General features: G+C 51.7%; 1 protein-coding gene across 1 annotated transcript; it reads left to right on the top strand.

The window, feature by feature from the left end:
• The first annotated feature begins 999 nt into the window (after nt 1-999).
• Nucleotides 1000-21633, top strand: ISX (intestine specific homeobox). Its single transcript, XM_029954828.1, has 4 exons — nt 1000-1236; nt 17558-17709; nt 19708-19821; nt 20680-21633. The coding sequence occupies exons 1-4, from the start codon at nt 1044-1046 to the stop codon at nt 20917-20919; spliced, it is 699 nt and encodes a 232-aa protein (XP_029810688.1). The 5' UTR covers nt 1000-1043; the 3' UTR covers nt 20920-21633.
• Nucleotides 21634-21853: the final 220 nt, after the last annotated feature.

Raw genomic sequence — 21853 nt, 5'->3', positions numbered from 1 at the left:
TTTTACTGCCCCTCCTCCCTGGTTACACAGTAATTCGGAGTTGAATTCCCAGGAAGGACAAGTGGGTGCCTTGTCAGTTCCCAGCCAACAGTTTACGGGACAGACTGCAAGCATTTCCTCTGTGCTGCCACAGGAGACAGGGAAGGGACACGCAAGCCAGGGAGAAGCAGAAGGGACATCGAAAGGAAGGGAGAGGCACCCTGGGCCAGGAGCCTCTGTGGAGGCTTGCGAAGTGAGGCCAGGGAGGGAGTGGAAGGAAGGCCAGAGACCCCTGCACCCAGTCCAGCCCTGTCACAGAGAGCCAGCCCACGGGGGTCCAGACATCCCTGTCCTACGCTTCCACCTGCGGGACAGAAGCACAGGTGCTCCAGAAACCCGACTCTGGAGTCCAGAAGCAGAGCAACTAGAAGTCACACCCTCAAGCTGCCGTGTGGCCCCGTTCTGAGTTGGCCCCCTGGGGCCCAGCGGTGGCACACCAGCCGTCCAGGGGCTGACCGGAGCCAGCAGGAAAGGACCACAAGCCAGAGAAAAGGCAAAGGTGGGCATATTGCCCCGGGTCTCTGGGAACAAGCTCCACCTTCCTCCCACCTCTTTGCCTTGCTCCCCTCTGACAGTGACCTTGGGGACCCTGGCCCAGACTGGGGATTTTGAAAGCAACCTCCCCAGAGAAGACCTTTTGCAGGGCAACTGAACCCATCCTGGCAACGGTGACTCCCTCCATGTCAGGCCTTCAGGAGCTCTGAGCCCATGGGCATGGGGTACAGCCATTCCAGCTCTCCCGATGTGACCTGCCGCCGCAATCCCAGGGCTGTTTGAAAGGAGCCTGCGGAAGTCCCTATGGAGACAGAATCATGCTTGGATAATCTGACATGAGGTTCCCCATTCTCCACCTCCGCTTGCCCTTTTGATTATTGCAGGAGTTGCAGTGGGGGGAAGTACGCCACTCCCCACCATCATCATCCTGGACGCACACAAGGTCCTCTTCTGTCCCTCCTACGGCCGCCCACAGAGTGCGCCAAGGCAGGCCCTGTCCTCTGTGGGGTATGGAGAGGAGGAACTCAGGGTGCTGTGAGGCCCCAGGGAAGCTGGGGCTGTCCTTCTCCATCGAGGAGATCTTAAAGAGACCCACCGAAAAGAGCCATGTGGTCAGACCGGAAGGGGCAGGTGGACAGGGCACCAGGCAAGCAGCAGCTGTGAGCTCCAGGCCAGAGGGGACCCCGCAGGCCCAGCCCCAGGGTAAGTGTCATCTGGTCATTTCTTTTCCATTCCCAGGTCCCCAAGAGCCAGCTGGGTTCAGGCAGAGAAAAAGCTGCTTCATATCCATAGAAGAGAGGACCCCCAAATTCAAAGAGAGGTCAGGTGCTGGGCCAGTCCCTTAAATACCTGTCCGTCCAGCCGGGATTGAGGTTTTCCAGGTGCAGACTCCAAGGAAGGCTCCATCCGTTGGATGTGGGATGCAGGACGTGTTCTGCAAGCAGGCCACTCCTGAGAACACTGGGTCCCATTTATTCACGCAGCATTTCCGCTGCCACAGGCGCTGTCCTGAGTCTCCTCTCTCATTCAGTAGAAAGGGCATGATTATCATGACTTGACAGATGAGGAAACTTGCCTGTGAAAGGAAAGAGGTGGGGAGTGTCCCCAAGTGATGCAGCCAGGGGGCAGAGGACCTGAGAGCAGGAAGGGGTCGTGGCTGTCCCCAAACACCTGCTCAGTCTGACAGGGCCTTTGTAAGCTGAGTTCAGCCAACGTGGCTTTCCGTGGCTGAAGCTTAGCCTGGGGTCTGCCCCGCCTGATCGCCCCTCCCCCAGACCCAGGCCAGCGGCCCACCCCAGGACACGTCCCCCAAACCACAATGACAGGGTGGCTGTCAGAGCTCTTCCTGAGAGCCAGTTTGAGGAAGGGTGTTGGGGTGGACACACGCACCTGCTGGCGGGTCAGGACCCCTCCGGGTCACTCTCCAGCCTGCCCTGGCCTGCTTCCTGACCTCAGGAAAGTCCCTCTCACTCTGGCCTCAGCCTTTCCCTCAGGGAACCTGCTGAGTGAGGGAAGAGAGAGGGATGTCACAGGGTCTGCTGGAGTCTGGTGGTGAGTGACATTGGAGTATCCCACTTATGAGGTTCCCAGTTCTTTCCCCTTTCTGCCCTCTTAATCCAAGGAAAGGCCGAAAGGGCAGCTCAGAGGAGCCCACGATGTCTTTTCTTACCATCACCAAGCCCCACTCGGCCTTACCCAACTTCAGCCTCCCAAAAGGGGCTTGTGCTCAACCACAGGCAAGGGGAAGACCCTGGAGGGGCCGCCCACCCCCAGGGGAAGCTAGCAAGCATCCCTGCAGCTGAGCCAGTCAATAGGAGAGAGTCCCCAGCTTCATTTCCGGAAGCTCACTAAGATCTTCCAGTGAACTGAATGAGCATCAGAAACAGTTCCGGGAGTCTAGCCTGAGTCTGGCTTGTTGCAGCTACATAAAATCCATGAAGGTCCTCTCTGTCCTGATGAGAGAGCGAGAGAGGCAGAGGAGGGGAGAGAGCGAGAGAAAAAAAAGGGCAGCGAGGGAGGAGACGCCCAATCCCCCCTCCCAGAGCAACTTCCCTCCCCATCCTCCCCACGCCCCCTGAGCCTGATAACAGCTGGTGACAAAAAGGAAGCCACTCATTCTAAACCTCCTCTGGAAGATGCTGGTATGCTCCCTGTCAGACCCTCTAGTAAGGGTTTGCGAAAATAGCAATCGTCACCAGGGCAGTGCCCTACAGCCGTCACGGCACTCCCCTGGCTGTTTCCCATGGACTTGGCCCAGTGGTGAGCCCCGCCTTACAGATGGCAGAACTCAGAAGAGAAGTCACCGGCACCAGCGACCTGAGTAGTTAGCAGCAGAACTGAACCCCAGCGGCCTGAAACCATCCAGTCTAGACCATTCCTGAACGTGGCCTAAATCTATACATCTCCCACTACGCTGGCCCTGAGCATTTCCAAAAGACTAGAGAAGGCCCCGCTGGTGGTTTTTAAAATGAGTTTGAGGCCTACACAGATGGAGATTATTTACGTCAGGAGTTTGGTAACGATTCCGACACTCACCTTCTACTCACAACACAGGATGCTGGTTATCCATTTATGGACATGCTGTGAGGTTTCCTGTTAAAACGGATTTATTTATGTAGGTAAAACAAAAAGGCTCTTTGGGAAAACGCTAAGCGAATAATAACACAGACGGGGTGCCAACATGTCAGGAGCTACAAAAGTAACTTGCAGAAATGGCAAACGAGCTGTGAGAGGTGAGGCCAGGAGGCTGGGGCGCCGGGACTCCAGGAGCCTGGCCTCCGAGCCCCCATCTGGTGCTAATTCCCAGGAGGACCTCAGGCAAGCTGCTCCCCTTCCTGAGCCTTCATTTCCCATCTGCAACGTGAAAGACAGGACTAGAATATTCTTAAGATCCCTCCCAGCTCCGAGGTGTGCGATAACAGATTGCTCAACAAACTGGTTGCTAGAAAGCCTGGGTGGTGTCACTTGTGGTCATTTTCTGTGGCAGAAGCTTCCTCCCTGCAGAGGGGCGGGGGAGGGGGGCGTCCATGCCAGACGGGAGCAGGGTACCGGGAGGGCAAGAAGGCAAATGGCCTCAGCAGCCTCCGCCTCTCCCGGCCTTCGCAGGCCCAGTCACCGCCCGGCGCTTGCTACTTCTGCTAATGCCTCTCCCCGACTCTGCCCTGCTTTTCTCCCGGCATGCAGAAGCCCTCAGATAATGGAAGGCCATGGGACCAGAGATGGTGCATCCACAGCCCCCCATCCCAATAGGAAAAACGCAGAAATAAGCTTAACACTTAAAAGGGTTCACAGAGTAACGCACAGAGGTGGCCTGGCATGCATGGCCTCTCTGTCCCAAACACCCAGACAGCTGGGAAACACACAGCACTGCAGCTCCAGTGCCCCAGGCTCCGTCTCCGGGTCTAGGGTGGTGCCTAGGAATCTGCATTCTTTATTTTCAGTGTTCATTTTTGAGAGAGAGAGACAGAGACAGAGCCTGATCAGGGGAGGGGCAGAGAGAGAGGGAGACCCAGAATCCAAAGCAGGCTCCAGGCTCTGAGCTGTCAGCACAGAGCCCTACATGGAGCTCAAACTTATGGGCTGTGAGATCATGACCTGAGCCCAAGTCGATGCTCAACCGACTGAACCACCCAGGCGCCCCCCTTTTTTTAATGTTTATTTATTTTTGAGAGAGGGACCGGGGTGGGGGTGAGGGGCAGAGCAGGAATCTGCATTCTAAAGTTTATTTATTGAGAGACACTGTGCAAACATGCTAGTCGGGGAGGGGCAGAGAGAAAAGGAGAGAATCCCAAGCAGACTGTGCAGACCTGAAGCGGGGCTGGATCACACAAACTGTGAGATCATGACCTGAGCTGCAGTAAAGAGTAGGACATTCAATTGACTGAGCCACCCAGGCACCCAGGAATCCACATTCTAGCAAGCTCTCCCAAATGACTCTGATGTAGGTGCTCCAAGGACTACTCTTCAAGGAGGCTGAGGCCCAGGGAGCCAAAATGGCTTGTTCCAAGCTACAAAGCCAGTATGTGCAAGCGTGGGGCCGGCTCAGGCATCCAGCACCCTGACAGGCGGCGACCCTCATAAACCCGGGCTTAGACCCTTCCAAGGGTCTCAAGCCAGGAGAAAAATCCCAGAGGGTCTCCCTATTTGAAAGAATGCTGAATCCAGCCGCCTGCTCACTCCTGAAAGAGTGAGCCCCCAGAAGCCCAGCACCCTCCAAAGTCAAGGGAGGCCCAGTTAGAAGGAAGCCCATTCATACTAGAAGCTCAGACTCAGGGAAGACAGAGGTCATCTGTGCCACCGAGGACCCTTTGCAGGGAAATTGTGATGCCCCAGGGCAAAGGGAAAAGGAAGGTAAGGAAGAGGCCACCCCAGTGGGTCACCAGTGAAGGGCTCTGGTCTGGGTGCGGGGGGAGGACTCAGCTCTGTTCCCGTTCAGTCACTCAGAGGCCGCCTGCTGAGTGCTTACTCTGGGCTAGGCTGGGGACTGGCCAGTGCTGGAGACCATGCCCCTGGAGCAGGGGTGGAGTCCACAGCTGGGGACTCCTGGCGACACCCCCTTGGAGCCAGGGGCAGAGTGGAGTTCTCGGGATGTGAGGGAACCCCACAGCAGTGGTCAGCAAAGAGCCACTTGGACTCAGCCTTCACAGCTCAACAGTAGGCAGTGAGTGTGAATGAGTGGGTACGTTCGTGTTCCAATACAACTTTATTTATAAAGCCAGGCGGAGGGCCAGACAAACCCAGTCTGTGACATTCCAAGTCCTTCGCAGACTGCCCCTGCTGCCCCTGCTCAGCCTCTCCTGCCCTTCCCCCACCTGCTCACCCCCCCACCCCCCTCCCTGCTCTCCACCCTCCAAGGACATGAGCTCTCCTGCCCTTTAAATGTCTCCAAACTTTTGTCCTTTAGAGGCCGCTGCTCCTCCTCCACTGCTCCTCCCTCCTTTCCCTCTTCTTTCTGTTCTCCTCCCTCCCCTCTTCCTTACCAGGTTCTGTTGTAACACGTGACCATAAAACGAGTTGCTTAAAACAACAGGAATTGATTCTTACACTCCTGGAGGTCAAAAGTCTGAAGGAGCTCCTGGTTTTCCTCCTTCTCTTCTCCCTTCCCTGTCGCCCTCCTCCCCGCCTCCCTGCCACCCTGCATCTCCCCGACCAGGACCAGCGTCTGGAACCCAAGGCAACTAACTGTCAGTGCTCTGCTCCTGGTCCTGGGAATTAGGAATCCCAGCTAGGGCTGTGCTCGGATCTGTGGGTGCCTCATCGCCTTGTGAGGAGCGGCTCTCAGACTGGTAGACCCAGGGGCTCCAATCAGAGAAGACAGCAGGGGGCAGAAGCCTGAGAGCTAAAAGCCCAGGAGTCCCTGGGAGAAGTATGGTTTTGGTCTCGCTCAGCCGGACCCCCTCTCTCAGTCCCTACTGCCTGAGCCACAGCCTAACAGTACCCCACAGACGTGCCCACAGGGCACTTGGACGCTGATTCTAGAATCGAGAACTGGACTGAATCTTAAGCCCTGTGGGAGTACAAGGAAGAACAAGGCTTGGTTGCAGCTTACAGAAAAGCATGGTCTCCGTGGAGCCTCCTCCCCCAAAAAGGCAGACCAGAATGAAAGGGTCTGAGCAGAAGGGGTTTATTTGGGATGTGCAAAGACGCCAGCAAGGAGAGCGGCAAAATAACACAAAGAAAGGAGAGTGATGAACCGAGGGTATGTGATTAAGCCAGTGACCACTGTGGGAAACCGAAGCCTAGATCCTTTGGGAAGTGGAGCAACTATACTCCGCAGAATTATCTGGGCTTTTTGGCTCAGAAATACACATCTCTGCAGTAGGATGTTGGTCTGGAGCACAGAAAGGTCTGAGGGATGCAAGCAGGGCATTGACAACATTACTAACTAGGGGCCTGGACTACCAGAGCCAGGAGAAATCTGATTAGACAGAAGACACAGAAAGCATTGGTCATCATTTAAATTTGATTTATCCATGGTGTCCCTGATCTAGACATGCAACAAAGAGCCACTGAAATCTACTAAGTGGCAGGCATATGTATGGCTGCATAACCAACTGTCCCAAAACTCCGTGGCTCCATATAACAATAAACATAAATTGTCTCACTCAGATTCTGCAGATTGGGAATTTGGGAGTGACTTACCTGAGCAGCTCTGGCTCGGGGTCCTTCACGGGACTGCCATAAAGATGTAGGGGGCACAGTCACCCCAGGGCTGGATCAGAATAAGACTGACTTCCAAAATGGTGCCTCCATTGGTGATGAGTTGATGGCAGTTCTGCCTGCCGAGAAGGAGACCTCAGTTTCTCCCCACACAGGGCTCCCCACCTGCCACTAGAGTGTCCTCACAAGATGGTGGCGGCCTCTCTCAGAGCGAGCAGTCCAAATGCGAGAGACCCAAGTGGACACTGCGTCCTTTTATGACCCAGCCTGAGAAACTTCCTAGCCACATTCCCACAGCATTCCATTTGCTCTGTGAGTCACTGAGCTAAGCCATGTTTAAGAACAGAATTCCAAGGGAGAAGTGACCAAGATTTTGCAAACGTACCTTAGCTGGGAGTGGGGACAATGTAGGGAAAAAAATGTAAGCTCGGCCTCTGTCCTCATGTAGCCTCTCATGTTTCAGGGGCGACAAACAGCCATCTGATAATCACAAGTGAAAGCGCAATGACAACTGTGGTCAAGTGCTGGGGAGGAGGTGACAAGGTAGAGGGCCTGTGCCAAGGGAGGTTTGGTCTACCAGCAAAGGCTTCCAAGGGATGTCATGGTTGACTGAACTCTGAAGGCTGAATGGGGTAAATGTGGATCCCCCTTTCCATGCAGAGGGGACCCCAAAGACAAGGACTTGTTCAGGGGAGATAAGATGAGGTCTAAGAGCAAGAAAGGAAACAAGCCACACCGGGCCGGGCAGCACATGGTGGGGATTCTTATTTTTGCTTTGAATCCCAAAAAGAATGAAGAGGAATTCTAGGGTTTTAGTCAGGAAAAGGGGCAATGATCAATATTAATTAGAACTCTTGGGTTCCAATGGACAAATTAATCCATTGTTCCCATGGACAAAAAGAATTAATCAATATTAATAAGAACTCTTGGGTTCCAACAGACAAAAACCATCTCAGGTTAGCTGAAACAGAAAAGGAAAGGCGTTGCCTTGGAGAACATTAAGAAGTAGTTTCTCAAACTGAGCCCCAGAAAGGGCAAGATCATAAGCAGCCATCAGCCACAATGGGAGCCAGAATCCACACCATCAGGTCTCTCCAGCTGCTTCTGTCTGCATGTGGCTCAACTTTCCTCCCCCCAGATGCCTCCCAATCACACCCAGGGTTCCATCACTCTCCAGGAACTTCTCTCAAGCTCTCCAAAGTTCCAAGCCCAAAAGCCCCAAAGGAGGGACCCATGCGCCAAGCCTGAGTGAGATGCCCACCTCCAGTCCAGTCAACGACAGCCAGAGGGGGTGGCTGAGAGAAGGGGGTATGGTGGGGTCCTGTCCAGAGTCTCTTTCTTGCTGATCTTCTCTCACACTGTTCCATGCTGGGATGATGGCTTCTTATTCCAGGGCCCTTGTAAGTCTTCTTAGGTCATCTTCAGTCTCCAGATATGGAAATGTCAAAGTGTTTGGCTTGTTTGTTTTTTGTTGTTTAATCAGTGTGTGTCCCTAATGAAGCTCACCACCCCTGATGTTCCGAGTAAGGTGGCGGCTGTTAACCTGGCGTTGTTAACCCATTTTTGGCCATAAATGGCTCTTCCCCCTGTTTACAGGGCTTCTGGTATGTCTAATCTGAGCACTCTGCATGCCTGCCTTTGGGTTGGCCACAGAGAGAACCGATAACTTCCTCCTCAATTCTTGGCAGGAAGGTAACTAAATATGGATTCCCCTATCACCTGGGAACCAGTTCTGTGACACTTCCTGTGTCACACCATGAAACATCCTCCAGATTCATAGCCTGTGCTGTCTGACAGTTCCCCCAAGTATAGACTGGATAGGAATGGGGGCAGGATGGGAGAACACAACCATGCACTCTAAAAGCCCGTGAAATCAGGGGCTCCTGGGTGGCTCAGCAGGTTGAGCATCTGACTCTTGGTCTCAGCTCAGGTTATAATCTCACAGTTGGTAAGAGCAAGCCCTGCATCGAGCCCCACATCAGACTCCATGCACTGACAGTACAGACCCTGCCTGGGATTCTCTCTCTCTTTCTCTCTCTCTCTCTGTCTCAAAACAAATAAATAAATTTTAAAAATAAATAAGTGAGGGGCACCTGGGTGGCTCAGTTGGTTAAGCGTCCAGCTTTGGCTTAGGTCAGAATCTCACGGTCTGTGGGTTCGAGCCCCGCATCGGGTTCTATGCGGACAGCTAGCTCAAAGCCAGGAGCCTGCTTCAGATTCTGTATCTCCCTCTCTCTCTGACCCTCCCCTGCTTGTGCTGTCTCTGTCTCTCAAAATAAATAAATAAATAAAAATAAGTAAAACCAGCCCCTTGTCACCCTGTCCCAGTTCTCTACACACGTGGTCAGGAGAGTCACATTGTCACAACATAGATTGAGCACAGGAACCTGACAAAGTGTTCCAAGAACACGGAGAAGGGAATAATGAACTATGTTTGAGACCCTCCAGGAAGGCTTCAGAGAGGAGGCATCCTCTGAGACAGAGCCAGGCAGAGAAGGAGAGAGGACACACCAGAATGTGCAGGAACCCTGAGGGATAGAAAGGCATATTCCTTTTGAGCCACAAAGAAATCCTGTGTGGTTGGCATCTAAACATCCGGAGCAATGGCAGGGATGAGAGAAATGAGGAGACTGAAAGTCAAGTGTGCTAAGCCAAGAACTCTGGCCTTTATTTATGCACATCAGCATTTTTAAAACCTATGTTTGGGGGAATTGCAGGCTTCCACAGAGATGCCCGGCCAGAGCCCCCAGGGACGAAGGGGAAACTGAGCGAGCTTCACCGCAGGGCCCCCTGCGCATCAGTGAGAGAGCTCCACCATTATTCATTTTGTGGGGCTCCCCGTATAATTCCCTTTAAACCAAAGGATGCCCGCTATTAAAAAAAAAAAAAGAAAAGATATACAAATGAAAATTGTAGAGGAGTGAGTGTGTGTGTACAGAAAATACATTATGAAAGTGAGGCCGTGTGCAGGGAAAATAATCCTCATTTTGTGGAGAGAGTGCGTGAACCCCGTCATCCCCAGGGAAAGGTCAGCAAACTCTCTGCCAGTGGGCTTTCCAGTGGTCTTCTCGAAATTGTTTCCCTTAGTGGTGTTTTTATTCTCACCTCTTCCCACCCTGGCTTTATTCTCTTTGCTTTTGTTTATCTATATACATAATCCACATATATTGTACAAAAAAAAGTTTAAAAAATGTAACTATAACTCTACCCTCTCATCATCCAGTGTTAACCACCATTAACATTGTGACAGAGATGTAACAACAAAGAGAAAAACTAAGAGAGATTTTTGTTCTTACAAATACGGAGGATGATGATGCAAGCCAAAAGTGCTCTTAAATTTTACTGTTGAAAAAGAGCGGTTGTGTTTCTGCAGAGATTCACAACAGACCTTGGAGAAAAGGAAGTATTTGATTGATTTGAGCTTTGATGGACGAGTAGGAGTTCACTAGGCAAAGAAAGAAGACAAGCATTCCAGGCAGAGGGAGCAGTAACACCAAGCACCTGGAGAATAAAAGGACATGGCCAATGTGTGGAATCTAGAAACGATCAGGTGGGACTCAAATCATGGAAATAAGGACTGGGGAGAAAGCAGATGATTCTGAAAGGGAGAATGTGAAGAGCCTTGAATGCCATGCCAGTGAGTTTGCCTTATATGCTGTGAGCACAAGGAAACTGTAGGAAGTCCATTACCCGATGAGAAAAAGACCAGCCCAGGTCTGCCCTGCACCCCAGCTGCAACGTCCAGGAGGTGTCTCCACGTCCGCAAGAGGGCTCCAAACGGTGTCCTGAAGCCCCTTATGCTCTATCCGCTGCCTTAGGAAGACAAGGCAGAGGCCCATTTCCTGAGGCATCAGGCAGTGGCAAAGCCCCCCAGGGCCTTTAGCTGAGCAGCCAGGGCCAATTAGCAGACCGCAGAGAAGGAGCAATCAGGGGAGGGAGCCCAGCGCAGAGAACATCGGTTTATAATTAGGTGGCCTAATCACCTGTGTAAATTGTGTATTTCTTATGATCGATGTGCTAAACGGCTCAGGTTTAATTAAGTTCTGCTGACTCGTTCTCTTTGAAGACCCACTGAAGTGTGATTCACAGCTCACACAATTAATAACAGAGAGAGGAGCAACTTGAAAGGAGGAGGCAGTCCCCTCTACCCTCCCCCACCCTCTCCCCAGCCACCCCCTGCCCTGCCCCCGTACCCTTGGCCAGCAGCAGTGTGTGGGCTACAAGGTAGCCCCACACTCCCAGGCTCCTCTGCTGAGAGGCTGGGCCCCACAGGAGCGCAAGGATTTTCTCACTCCCAGTCCAGTGCTCCTAGGAAGAGGACCCAGCGCCCCCATCACCCTCGCTGTGGGGGCCCCCAGGACATCCCAGCCCATCTTGGTGATCAAGAAGCTTGTCCAGCACATGGGCCACATCCACAGTAAGCTCCTATTTCCAGCTTCCTGTTTAATGAACTTCCATTCCATCTTTTAAAAAAATTTTTTTAAGTTTATTTATTTATTTTGAGAGAGGCAGAGGCAGCACAAGTGCAGTAGGGAGAGTGAGAGAGGGAGACAGAGAATCCCCAAGCACGCTTTGCACTGTCAGCACTGAGCCAGATGCGGGGCTTGAACTCATGAGCCATGAGATCATGACCTGAGCCAAAACCAAGAGTCCGACGCCTACCCGACTGAGCCACCCAGGCCCCCCCTTATGAAGTTCCTTCTGATTCCATAGTTCCACAGGCCAGGCTCTGTGTTCTACCTTTTCCTCTGCTCCCCACCCATGTTTCTGGCTTCTCTCACCTCTTCCTCTCCCTTATCATCCCCTGTGGTCTGTAAGCCGTGTCTGCCTTGCTGGTCCCTCCCACTCCTTTCCTGGAGCAGCTCCCTCCTCCGTATGGTGGGAAAACCGAAGCATGCGCCCTCATCTCTTCTTAGCCAACCTCTCAGACACTTTTCCATCCCACCCTGCCTCTCTACCATAGGCAGGTTCACTCTGAGTCATCACCCAGAGCTCCTGGACACAAGCTCTCCTCTGGACACCCTTCTCTTCCCCAAGCACCAACAGAGAGGTGGGCGTCAGCCAGTCTGCCTTTCTTCTTACTTCCTAAATTTCCCATTTCCCCAACACCTTCAAAGTCAGCTCTATAGTGGATGGATCCTCTCTTTCCCAGAGATATGTGGAAACTTCAAGAAATTGCAACACAGGGGGAAATTTAAAGTTAGATCCAGAATATGCCTTTCTCATGAATCCAGTGGAAAAACCTCTAGATTAGCACTATCCAATAGAACTTTCTCTAGGGAAGAAAATGGTCTACATCTGTGCTGGCCAGTATGGTTGCCTTGTAGCCACATATGGATATTGTACTATGGCTAGTATGTCTAAGGAACTGAATTTTTATTTTATTTTGTTAAAATAGCCACATGGAGATAGTATTGAGCAGTGCAGATCTAAGGAGCTAAACTTTTAACAAAGTCTCGCCTCAAATCCAAATCTCGTTTCCCGGATGCCAGGTCCAAGTTTGTCTTTCTCTTCCCAAGCTGCTCATCTGGTCGGGTCTCACAAGTCAGATATCAGGAAACTCCACTTACTGGGAGTGATTTGAGCACCCCTCTGACTTACCATTCCGTTTACAGCCCTCCAATCCCAAGAAGGGCTGGGAGAATACAGTGTTGACTATTTGTACCCCAAGAACCCACAGTCAGTCTTGGGGGAGAAGCTTTGACACTCTCAATCCTGCAGGCTGGTGGATTCAGTGCTCAGCTTCCATCTCCCCACAAGTGTGGATTAGGGGCATGTCTGTTTATTTCCTGGAGAAGTCACTAGAGCTGTTGGATACACACACTCATTCATCATCACCATCACCATCATCATCACCATCACCACCATCATCACCACCATCAACATCACCACCACCACCGTCACCATCACCACCACCATCATCATCATGATCATCATTACCGCCATTATCATCATCACCACCACTATCACCACCACCATCATCACCATCATCATCATCACCATTATCATCATCTCTCAAAAACAAACATCTATCCTGAGCTAACTCAAAAAATTCAACTCAATTAAAAAAAATTAACTCTGAATACAAAAACATATTTTTCAAACTGGCCCATAGTTTGCCAGGCAGCCCACTCTCCACCAAGTCAGAGGTCATTTATGATGCAGAGAAGAGGTGGGTCCTTCCCTTCTTCACCCCACCTCCGAATTATGCCCTCCATGCCTGCCGAAAATAGGGGTGAGCCATTTATATCTTAACAGTTGCTCCCTTAGTTCCACAAATGGAAGTATTGGGAACATTATTCTACTAAGGAGTCTATTCTTAGTCATGAGCCCCTGTTTGCCTGAGTTTCCTTCTGGAGAGAAAGGAGGAGGTGACTTCTTGTCATCATCTACATCTGTTCCCAATCCTATGTTCTCTGTGGCACTTGTTTTCTGCACCCTGCATCCTCTGTTCAGAATCCTCCATTCTATAGTCTCAGAAGGATCCCAACTCCATACTCTCCTGGACACCAAAGTTTGCCCAGGAACCTGGAATCTTCCATCCTGTGATTTTTTTATTTTTTGCAACCCCCAATAGAACTGCACAGTATCACTATCACCTAAAATGTTGACCTTATGAATGGATGAATTTGATACTGTGAGTATGGCTTGTACACTTTTGTACCCCTGCAGACAGCCCTCGGGGTCCTACACGATGCTGGGTACAGAGGAGATAGATATTCAATAAGACTCAGCAATGATTGGCACTGGCCATGTCTCTCTCTGCATCAGTTCTGATTGGATTCAGCTCTATCCCTTAAACACACTACTAGCTCTAAACGTAGAATTAATATCTCTTACAAAAATTTTTAAAAGAAGTTAGGTAGCCTTGGGGAGGGAAAGGGGTTAGAGAAGGAGAGAGATCAGGTCCAATCAGGTGGTTAGCAGGACAACCTTACTCTAGTGAAGGAATAAAAGAATGATTCTCAGCAAGCTTCAGGGATAAGAGAGAGGGGTGAGACCAAAGGCAGACTATGAGATAAAATTTCTACCACGCAAGCAGCTGGGCCTGGTTAATCCCAGAGATGCTGAAATAACTTTAGCCAACAGTTAGCCTGGGCAGAAATCGCTCCTGTCTGGCCCTCACCTTCCACCAAGCAATTGGGTTCCCGGCCCAAGGCAAGGAGTTATAAGCCACCCAGCCTCCGCATGAAGGGCAGGAGAATTACAGATTGTCAGGGTGGATTTGGCCTGCTCTCCTCCTCCATTTCACAGATGGGGAGACTGAGGCCCAGAGAGTAAATAAAATGTGGCCCAAGCTATAGGGTTGAGGAACAGAGCTCAGGTCTTCCGACATCTGGTTCAGTAGGTTTCCTTCTAGCAAGTGCCAGCAGGATGGATAACACACACACACACACACATACACACACACACACACACACACACACACACACACACACACACACACATCAATTGTTAAGCCATCACGAGTGAAACCCACTCTTCACCCAGGGTCTACTCCAACTCCTAGCCTGTGGCACTTTTACCTCTTACGTGGAGGAAAAGACAGTGAGCTGGGTGGGGGACAAGAGACCTCTGCAGACCCCCACTCTCCTTTTTTATCACCCTTCTGGCCTGTGACATCCGCCATAGGTCCCCCCAAGTGGAGGGGATTTGGAGAGGCGGTCTGTACGTTTCCCACAATTCCTAGCATTAAATCACACAGACTTTGCCCCAAGTAGAACCAGAATTGCAGCCCCATCCTCAGAAGTGCATGGTCAGGAAAACAGACCATTCACCCCCTGATTCAGCCCTTCCAGTGCTGTCTGTGACCCTCGTCCTGGTCTGGAGGTCCAGGGAAGACTTCGAGTGGGCCATCTTCCCTGCTCTTCTCGGTTCCCCGGCCCTTCTCCAGAAGAGCTTCCCAAAGCCCTTCGTCATCCCTCCCGCCCAACCCCTCCCCTCCCTCATTCTCTGCTGCCAACCTGATTTCCCGCCATCCAGCCCTGGACCACTCGCTGCAGCCTCCGATCGCCTTCACCTGCGCAGTGAACATCTCAGACCAGTCTGTTCTGCATCTGCCCCATCTAGCACCCCCCCAGAGCCCTCTCTCTGCCTCAATTTCTCCTTCTTAGACATCACACACTCTCCAGGCTGCCCTCTGAAACTTCTTTCCAGCCTCCCTCTAGCACCGTCTAGCACCTTCTAGAGCCATAAATTCTTCTCCTCACTGCCTCCACTTCCTCCCAACCACTCACACCTCCATCCACTTTAATTCAACATATAATTGTCAGCATTTGTACGAAGCATCAGACACCATTCTGGGTGCCATTGGGGGTAACACAAAACATTGCTCCTCCTTCCTTGGCTTCTGCCATAGTAATTCTACCCAGGTGGCCTCCCTGCAGTCCTCAATGTCCTCCCAAACACCAGATCCAGAGCCACATGCCACAAATCCATCTTGGAATGAGGCAGGCTAAAATACACATATGCACACAGGCCAAAGTCAGGGTCCAGCACCACACCTGGCACATAACAGGTGTTCAAGAAACACGCTGATATTTTCTGGCTTTTCTTCCTCTTCATTCTCTCTTGTTTTTAACTTTTTTATTTTATGACCACAACTTTCTTTCCAAACTTCTCTTCTTGGGCACTCCTTGTTTCTGAGCTTCCTCTGGCTCAGGTCAGGTGCCCCAAAAAATAGGCTGACATAGAGATTTGCTGGAGAACGTTTACTGAGGGCTTTTCATGATGTTATCATGTCCTCATGTGGGGTGGGGGTTGTTCTGCTTGGTTTTGTTTTTAATTTTTTTAATGTTTATTTATTTTCGAGAGAGAGAGAGAGAGAGAAACAAAGCACGTGCCAGGGAGGGGCAGAGAGAGAGGGAGACACAGACTCCAAAGCAGCTCCAGGCTCTGAGCCGTCAGCACAGAGCCTGACACGGGGCTCTAACTCATGAACCGTGAGATCATGACCTGAGCCGAAGTCAGACGCTTAACCGACTGAGCCCCCCAGGCGCCCCTCTGAGCCCCCTCCGTGAGACGATTTCTTCACTGTGTATCCACGTCCCTTTTCCTTCCTTTCCTTCTACCTCTGGGACCTGTCCATCACGGCCTCCCTCCCTGCTTTCTCTCGGCTCCCTCATGGGCTGCTGAGCCTCTCTCTAAAGTGGACGGGCCCAGCTTACTCCCAGAGCCCCGTTCTTCTCCACATGCACTTCCTGCCTAAGTGATATCAGCCATTCCCACGACTGCAAAGGCCACATATATGCTGACCCTTCCCAAATTTGAGCCACAGTCCTAGGACCCACTGTGAGCTCCAAACATATATTCATCTGCTTATTCGACAAGGTTTTTTTTTTTTGCTTTTCTAAATTCTTTTAATATTTATTTATTTTTGAGAGAGAGAGAGACAGAGAGCAGGGGAAGGGCAGAGAGAGAGAGGGAGACACAGAATCTAAAGCAGGCTGCAGGCTCTGAGCTTTCAGCACAGAGCCCGACATGGGGTTCGAACTCAAGAACCTCAAGATCATGACCTAAGCCAAAGTCAGATGCTTAACCAACTGAGCCGCCCAGGCGCCCTGGAGAGATTTTTTTTAAATAGCCCATAGGCCTCCCAAAAGTAACAGGTTCCAGCGGACTCAGTGACTCCCCATCGCGCACACATGCTCAGGCCTGGCTCCACGGGCAGGGGTGCAATTCGTGTTGCTGCCCCAGGTACTGCACACAGACAGAGGCCTGGCACATGGGGCTTAATGCAAACAGTCATCTTGAAATCCATAATAATTTTATGTGTGAATCTGTGTTTTGTAAGTGAAGTTCTGTGGGACCCCAGGGCCCTGGAGCCTTGACTCAAACTTCAATGCCCCTCCTGCCACCTCCCTGCCTCCCTGGGCCACTTCTCTAGGCCACTTGCTTCCCCATCTTTAGCCAGGGACTGCTGCCTCCTCCATCCAATGTGGTTCTGGGGATGGGAGGGCAGTCAGGGTCTGGATGGCAAAAGGGTCAAGGTCAGGTACGTGCACCCAGGTGCCAAGTCAGAGGGGAGGCCCTGGGTCCCTATGAGGATCCACACTCACCCTATTAGTGTCCTTGTGTCCAAGGGAGCATGGCCTTAGGGAGCAAATTAAAGAAGACAAAACAACCAAACCACACCACAACCACAACCACCACATGACCGGTCAAGAGAGATATTGCAGAAGAAAGGAAATAGCTTTGTTCCTGCTCTTTGAACAAAAGAACCCACATTTTCATTTTCTGTTAGGCCCCACAAGTGAGGTAGCCAGTCCTGAGTGGACCTGAGTCTGGACCGTGTGGACAACTGGTTTGGAAACAGATTGTAAGGGATGAACTGCTGTGGAGTTCAGGTCCACTTTCTAGGCCAAAGCTGGCAAGATTTTCCTGTAAAGGGTCAGATGGTAACTATTTTAGGCTTTGCAGACCGTGTGGTCTCTGTTGCAACTACTCAAAGCTGCTTGCAAAAGCAGCCATAGACAATATATAAATCCATGAAAAGTCTGTGTTCCAATAAAACTTTATTTACAAAAACAAACAGTGGGCCAGATTTGACACTCAGGCTACATTTCGCCATGCTCTGTTGCAGACAAGGACACATCGCTGAAGGCATCTGAGCAACAAAAAGGGCAATCAGAGGAGTCTCTAGAAAGTTATCTTGACCTCACTGTTCAGGATGGATTTGGAGGGGTCAACCCAGGGACAGGGTCTCTAGGAAAGAGAATACTGTAAAATTCCAAGTAGAGGAGCCAGTGGCCAAGGCTCTGCAGTGGACAGCAGGATTGAAAGAGTGAACCCAGGTAACACAAAAGCCTCAGCAGAGTGCTAACCCTAAGATCACTAACCCAACTTGAACTTTCTTTCCATCCAGAGGAGAGAAAGAGCAAGAGGAGGGTCCGAACCACCTTCACCACCGAGCAGCTGCATGAGCTGGAGAAGACCTTTCACTTCACCCACTACCCAGATGTCCACATCCGCAACCAGCTGGCAGCCAGGATCAACCTCCCAGAAGCTCGGGTGCAGGTACAACTGTCCCCAATCCTCAGCCCTTAACCTCAAAGCCTTGGGGGCCATGGGTGAGACCCCATGGATCATGGACCCTCCAGGGCTGGCCCATCTGAAATTCTCCATTGCTTTTATCCCTTGAATACAGTCACATTTGCCAAATACTATTTCCAAGAAATGAGGTCACCACAGTTACAAGATGGTTTCTCTCTTGGAGGGAGTGGGGGGTGGCAATGGAGCAAGGTGGCATAGCCATGGCCACTAGTATCTGCTCCCATGCCTTCCCTCTCTATTTGGCTATAGGTCTAGAACATCACTCACCATGCGGCCTCATTTCTAAAATAGGTCTTGACAATCTAGACCTGTGGTCATCAAACCTTTTCCAGAAAAGCCTAGACGATAATTATGCTGGGCTCTGTGGGGCCATAGAGTCACCTTCTAAAACTTCGTTGATGAACTCTACAATCTGAATTTTGCATAATCCGCATGTGTTGCAAACATGATTCTTCATTTTATCTTTTTTGCCAACAACTTAAGAAGGCGAAAGCCGTTCTTTGCTCATGGGGCATGCAAAAACGGGTAGGAAGGCTAGATTGATTTTTCAGGCCTTAGTTTGCCAACCCTTGACTAGCCCAAATGGGTATTACTTTGAAGGCAGCACAGAGAGGTGGTCCAAGTCCTGGTTTAAGTACCAACTGCCTAGGGACACCTGGGTGACTCAATCAGTTAAGTGTCTGGGATTGCTGGTCTCAGCTCAGGTCATGATTTCATGGTTCATGGGTTCAAGCCTCACATTGGGCTCTGTGCTGACAGCTTCCCCCACTCATGCTCTGTTTCTGTCTCAATAATAAATAACCATTTAAAAACTAAATAAATAAATCTAAAATCTGCCATTTCTTCATCTTGGAGTATCTGTGGCTTCTTCTGTGGTTAGACACCCGGTAGCCCCTTGTCACTCACCAGGGCTATGTCCTCTCTCTTTGGACACCCCCAATTTTACAAGTGCCACTCTAGCAAATCCAAATCCAATTGTTGCATGGTTGGCTCACTCTACACTATATCACTCTTTTTCTTTTTTTTTTTTATTTATTTTTGAGAGACAGTGCGAGCAGGTGAGGGTCAGAGAGAGAGGGAGATACAGAATCCTAAGCAGGCTCCAGGTTCTGAGCTGTCAGCACAGAGCCCGAAGTGGGGCTCGAACCCATGAACCGTGAGATAATGACCTGAGCCAAAGCCGGACATTTAACCAGCTGAGCCACCCAGGCGCCCCCTCTTTTTCTTTAATGGATTTGTTCCAAATTCAAAATCTGAATCAGGGCCCAGGTCAACACTTCACTCTCAATTTTATCCCAACCTACTTTTCTCCTGGCTAAGGACCACCCCCATTTTAGACTTCTCCCTTTCACTTCCCACTTAGAATCAGTCACCAGCTAAGTGGATATAGCAACCCCACATCTGCCAGAAAGCCCGGAATTCAGGGGCTGCCTCAGCAGAATGGCCAAGTACAAATGCCTGCGTTTCAGGGACAGTCCGTGTCCTCGTGAATACGGGGAGCTGACCACAGTCCATCTACAGATGCTGAGGGGCCCACGGGGGAGGGGGGGGGTGCAAGCTGGTGGTCTGCCAACAGGAAAGGGCCGACGGATGAGTTTGATTAGATCTGCACCGTGTCTCACGTCTCAGCGCTTTCACCTAAAAATCGAGATTTCCGCCTTAGATACCGGCTGGGCCTGTAATGTCAGCCTCACACGTGGACAGGGTGACCACCGGCTGAAGCTGAGGGCTCACCACAGACCCCGCGGCCCCCACTCACCCGGCACCCCGCTGTTCGCTGGCCCACGAGCCCCACCCCTCCCTGCAGGGACGAAGGCTGCGGTCTCGTACCCTTCTCTGAGGGCAGACCTCCAGAGCCAAGAAAATCCTGATGCCACGGAGCTTTCCGGACTGTGAAGTGCCAGCTTTGGTTTTTAGGGAGGGAACTCGTTGCTTACCTCCGTGCTCTCTCTCCGGTCCCAGATCTGGTTCCAGAATCAGCGCGCTAAGTGGCGGAAGCAGAAGACCGGCAGCCCTGGGGCGCCGCAGCCGCCTAGCGAGGCCGGCGAGGCCCTGACCACGCACCTGGATGTGGCCGTGAGTGACCGAGGCATTCCTCACTCTTCCTGGGGGGCTCTGTCTACAGTAAAGAGGGTGAAGTGGGGGCGATGCCTGGGGGGCTCGGTTGGTTAAGCGTCCAATTTTGGCTCAAGTCATGATCTAGCAGTTTGTGAATTCGAGCCCCACGTCGGGCTCTGTGCTGACAGCTCGGAGCCTGGAGCCTGCTTCCGTTTCTGTACCTCCCTCTCTCTGCCCCTCCCCTGCTCATGCTCTCTCAAGAAAAAATAAATATTAAAAAAAATTTTTTTTAAGAGTGCAAAGGGAACGCTCCCAGAGAGAGCATGACCAAGAATGCTCCAGATGTCTATGCGACCCAGGAAGAGTCACTGCCCGTCTCTGTCCCCATTTCCTCCTCCACTGAGCGACAATCCCAGTTCGTCTCCCTCCTCCGGGGACTGGGTTGTGTTATCGTGCAGAACTTCAGAGTTCAAGGAACAGGCAGGGAGTGAGAGGGCGGTGCCCCAAGATGGTGCAGGCAGGCTCTGGACTTAGCAGTCCATGGAGTCCCCACACGGAGCGTGTCCCAGACGCCAGACAGCGGACGTCAGTGAGTAGACAGTCCTACGGTCAGAGGCAGAGGTCTGTGCAAGCCCACAGGGACACTGCGAGGTGGGATTTCTTCATTTACCCATTTTTGCTAATGCGGAAACTGGGCACTGAGAAGCAAAGTGACTTTTTCACATCAGGTAATTCCTCCGCACATTTCTCCCCAGGATGGTCCCCTAACCACCCTGAGCTGTCCAAGTCCTGGGGAAAAGGTCTAGAAGTAGGGGGTGAAGCCCCAGGTGAAGCTCAGAACTCACTTCTCTCTCCTGACCTTCCCTTTTCCGACAGGGCCCGGTAAGGTCGCCCTCCGCTCTGCCCAGGCCGGCTCCGCCCATGGTAGGTTATCCACCAGCTCAAGGTCAGCTGGCCTCTGCGTGGCTTCCTGGACAGGTCACCCTCCTCCCGCGCCACCTGTGGGAGGTACAGCCTCTCCCAGGCCCTCTCATCCAGCCCACCTGCCTCCCTGCTTTCTGCTTCCTTCCGCCTGTGAACCTCAAATGGGGCAGCCTCTGTGCCACCTTGACGTAGGGATGGAAGAACCTCTGGCCAGCAGCACAGCTCTCCTCTCCAGGTGAAGACACCTGGCTGGAGGAAGGGAGCCCAGGCCTCTGGGGGAAGCCTCCCTGAGCACGCCCCTAAAGGTGGCATCGGACTCAGCGGCAAAGGGACACCCCAAGATGAACTCGACCAAGGAGGGCATCCACTTGGATTTGTGTTTCCTCTAACTCACTGTGTGACCTCCAGCTGGTTACTCCCCCTCTCTGGACCTCCCCTAAAACACGAGGCAGTTGGACAAGATGACTTTCGAGGGCCCTCTGGCTCTTCGTTGGTGAGGTGAACTGTCATGAGAACAGAGGCATACAGGAGGCCAAGGGGAGGCGTTTATTCATTTATGCACGACACATTTACTGAGCACCTGCTGAGTTCTCCACAAACGGAACTGAACAGCTGAGGCTCCGCCCCCCCGCCCCACATGTGCCCCCCGCCCCAGGAAGCTCAGTCCAGGTTGGCCAAAAAGATTGCGGGGAGTGGGCTACCCCGGCAAGCAGGACACCACTCTGTGACCTTGCAGTTGGCCACGCCCAGCGAACTCTGGATGGCTTTGATGTGAATGTACCAAGTGGGAGAGAAATATGAGGAAAGGTTTTTTTTTTGTTTTAATTAAAACAGAATTGAGTGTCTTTGCTTATTCTGCTGGACTGGGGAGGGATGTTGTATTTCTGGTCTGAATAAAGGTCATGGCAGTAAGCTCTTTGCAGAGTGTACATCCCAGGACCAGCGTGAGGGGCCCCCTGGGAGGCCAGCCTCACCTGTAGTGTTTCCTTGCAGGGAGACCTTGGGCAGATCACGCGGCCTTGGGAGCCTCAGTTTTCACATCTCTAAAATGGAGACAGTAAGCCCCACCTAGCCTGCCTCGAAGAGCAATCAGGAGGCCCTGAAATAAAGTGGAAGCGCGTTTCCA

This window comes from Suricata suricatta, chromosome 10 (genome assembly GCF_006229205.1).
Source record: "Suricata suricatta isolate VVHF042 chromosome 10, meerkat_22Aug2017_6uvM2_HiC, whole genome shotgun sequence".
NCBI lineage: Eukaryota > Metazoa > Chordata > Mammalia > Carnivora > Herpestidae > Suricata > Suricata suricatta.
This window is presented reverse-complemented; position numbering and strand designations above follow the sequence as displayed.